Source organism: Sesamum indicum, linkage group LG6 (genome assembly GCF_000512975.1).
Source record: "Sesamum indicum cultivar Zhongzhi No. 13 linkage group LG6, S_indicum_v1.0, whole genome shotgun sequence".
NCBI classification, from domain to species: domain Eukaryota; kingdom Viridiplantae; phylum Streptophyta; class Magnoliopsida; order Lamiales; family Pedaliaceae; genus Sesamum; species Sesamum indicum.
Window position 1 is genome coordinate 703,050 of NC_026150.1, and position 2,941 is coordinate 705,990.

The 2,941-nt window shown below is 39.0% G+C and overlaps 1 protein-coding gene across 1 annotated transcript in view; it reads left to right on the forward strand.

Moving 5' to 3' along the window:
- LOC105163347 (sucrose synthase 2) overlaps positions 1-2,941 on the forward strand; it is a gene marked incomplete in the record, with an annotated part of 5,609 nt that overhangs the window by 215 nt on the left and 2,453 nt on the right. The window contains 8 exon segments of the mRNA XM_011081660.2: positions 1-36; positions 371-503; positions 1,226-1,377; positions 1,494-1,686; positions 1,873-1,991; positions 2,095-2,311; positions 2,579-2,674; positions 2,770-2,941. Coding sequence (XP_011079962.2) covers positions 1-36; positions 371-503; positions 1,226-1,377; positions 1,494-1,686; positions 1,873-1,991; positions 2,095-2,311; positions 2,579-2,674; positions 2,770-2,941 — 1,118 coding nt within the window.

Here is a 2,941-nt window from a genome sequence, read left to right on the forward strand (position 1 = left end):
TGCTCATCGGAACGAACTTGTCTCCCTCCTTTCTCGGTATGTATTTCTTCGACTTGTTTTTTGTTGGTAGAAGGAATTTGATGAACATCCCTTCAAGATTCGAACTGTAACACAGCGAGAAACCATAAACTTTTGGTTATTTGTGATTGCTGTGATTAATCGGTTACGGTCTCTGTTATGTTTCTCGGGAATGGTAAGGGAAAACACAGCAAGAAAACAAAAAACGGTGCAAATTTCGAGGTTTCAAGGTCCCATGATTACTTTCTTGTACCGTTTCTTTTGATTGTAAAGGTTATCTTTTTTTTTTTTTTGGACTATTACAAGAATTAGTTTAACTGATTTCTTTCGGTTTCTACTTTTGTTTTTGAAGATATGTTGCGCAGGGGAAGGGTATACTGCAGCCTCACCACCTGATCGATGAACTGGACAACATTATCGGCGAAGATGCTGCCAAAGTGAAACTACGTGACGGTCCCTTTAATGAAGTCTTGCAGTCTGCTCAGGTAAATTTTGGTGTTCTTGTTTCCTTTTTGCTGTGAGTACTATTTATGGTAAATTATTTGCAAGTTTGAGTTCTATTAGTAGCAGTAGAAAATTTGGTTTCTCTTAAAAAACGCATTTCTATTCACATAGAATTGGGTTTGGATCAAGAAAGTATCATACTGATTTTGCTCTCCCGCTGTACCTCTGATTCTTGATGCGCAAACGATACTGTTTCCATCTCCCCGGAATTCTTTGCAGTACATCTGCTAATATTGATGCCAATTACCCACTAGAGGGCCTAGACTACGGATTGAATTTTTCCATTCCAAGTCATGTTGCATCTTTTATTTTGTTTTATATATACATGTCATATGTATAAACACGACGATATCAATCTTATCTAAGGAAAGATTTTATACATGTGTGATTTTTGTACAAACGGAATAGAAGATGCAACAAAATTTGCAATATGAAATCCAATCCGCCTAGACTCGAGTGCCGTGTGCAAGTTCTCGCTATAATGGTTGAGAAATAAATGTGATTGAACCAATTCTTGACACACGTCTTCTTTTTTGATTTATGAGTTACATTGCCGTGGCTTTCATCAGTTTGAAATGTGGTACGGAAATTCTATGATCTGTTTTGGTACTACTTAGTGTTTAAATCTTTTGGCAGAAGGTTCAGAAAGTGGAAATCTTGCAGTTTTGACTACAAATATTTTGCGTTTTAATGTTGATGGCAGGAAGCAATAGTTTTACCACCTTTTGTTGCTATAGCTATCCGACCGAGGCCCGGCGTCTGGGAGTTTGTTAGAGTCAATGTGTATGAACTTAGCGTGGAGGAGTTGACAGTGTCTGAATATTTACATTTCAAAGAAGAACTTGTGGATGGCCAGTAAGTGGCATCTCTGCTTCTTAATTTATGTATGCAGTTTTCTTAAGAGTTTTAAGACTCTGAATGTGTAATTTGGAGATATGTACTTCTTGTTTTTTCCTTGTAATATTCTCTAGGTACGAAGACCGCTTTGTTCTTGAACTGGATTTTGAGCCATTCAATGCATCATTTCCTCGCCCAACTCGATCATCGTCTATTGGCAACGGGGTCCAATTTCTCAACCGTCATCTCTCTTCAATCATGTTTCGCAACAAAGATTCGTTGGAGCCGCTACTTGATTTCCTTCGGATGCACAGACATAAGGGACATGTAAGTGCTCACCTGTATCGCCTCATTCTTTCTATTTAGGTATACATGTCCTTGAGGCATAAACCTATTTTCTGTCCCACTTCCTGTACTACCATTTTCACTTGAGTCAAATGCCTCGTGCCAATTATATGCCTTTCCTGATTCAGAAGGTGCAATCAAGCTACTCTAATCTAATGTTTCATTCAGGTGTTAATGTTGAATGATCGGATTCAACGCATCTCCAGGCTTGAGTCTGCATTGACTAAGGCTGAGGAATACATTTCTAAACTACCTCCAGACACACCCTATTCTGATTTTGAATATGTGTGAGTCCTTTATACGCATTCATGCTTACAAGATGATACTCCTAATTGTGTAAGAGCATTTAGATATGTGATAAATAATTTTGTATATTATTGTGGCATGCAGGTTACAGGGATTCGGTTTTGAGAGAGGTTGGGGAGATACTGCTGGAATGGTTCTCGAGATGATGCATCTCCTCTCCGACATCCTTCAGGCTCCTGATCCTTCTACTCTCGAAAAATTTCTTGGTAGAATACCAATGGTGTTTAATGTTGTCATTTTATCTGTGCATGGATATTTCGGCCAAGCAAATGTCCTAGGTTTGCCAGATACAGGCGGTCAGGTAATCATAACGTTCTATGTTAGCTGCAATCCCTACTGAGAACTTTGAGCTTGCATTTGCACAGGCTGCAATTATGTGGGATTTGCTCTCGTTCTTTCAATTATGCAGCAAACGATTTGCATTATTCTAATAATCTCTAAAATTGTGTTGTAAGATCAGAATAAGTAAGCTATAGACTTAGCCTTCTTTTAGGTGAGAATTCCAATTCCTCAACTCTGGGCTAATGTCTGCACCTGGGACATCCATTCTTCTTTTATTTATGTGCAGGTTGTGTATATACTAGATCAACTGCGTGCCTTGGAGAATGAGATGATTCGAAGAATAGAGAAGCAGGGGCTGAGCATCACACCTCGAATTCTAGTTGTATGTCAAGTGACTTTATTAATTACTGTCATGCTTACTGATGTGCGGCTAAAGTGGTATCTGACTTAGCATGGTTTTTTCTTTCTTTTTTCCAGGTTACTCGATTAATACCTGATGCAAAAGGCACCTCGTGCAACCAGCGACTGGAAAGGATAAGTGGATGTGAGTTTTCACATATCCTACGTATTCCGTTTAGAACCGAGCACGGAGTTCTTCGCCAATGGATTTCAAGATTTGATGTCTGGCCCTATCTTGAGAAGTTTGCGG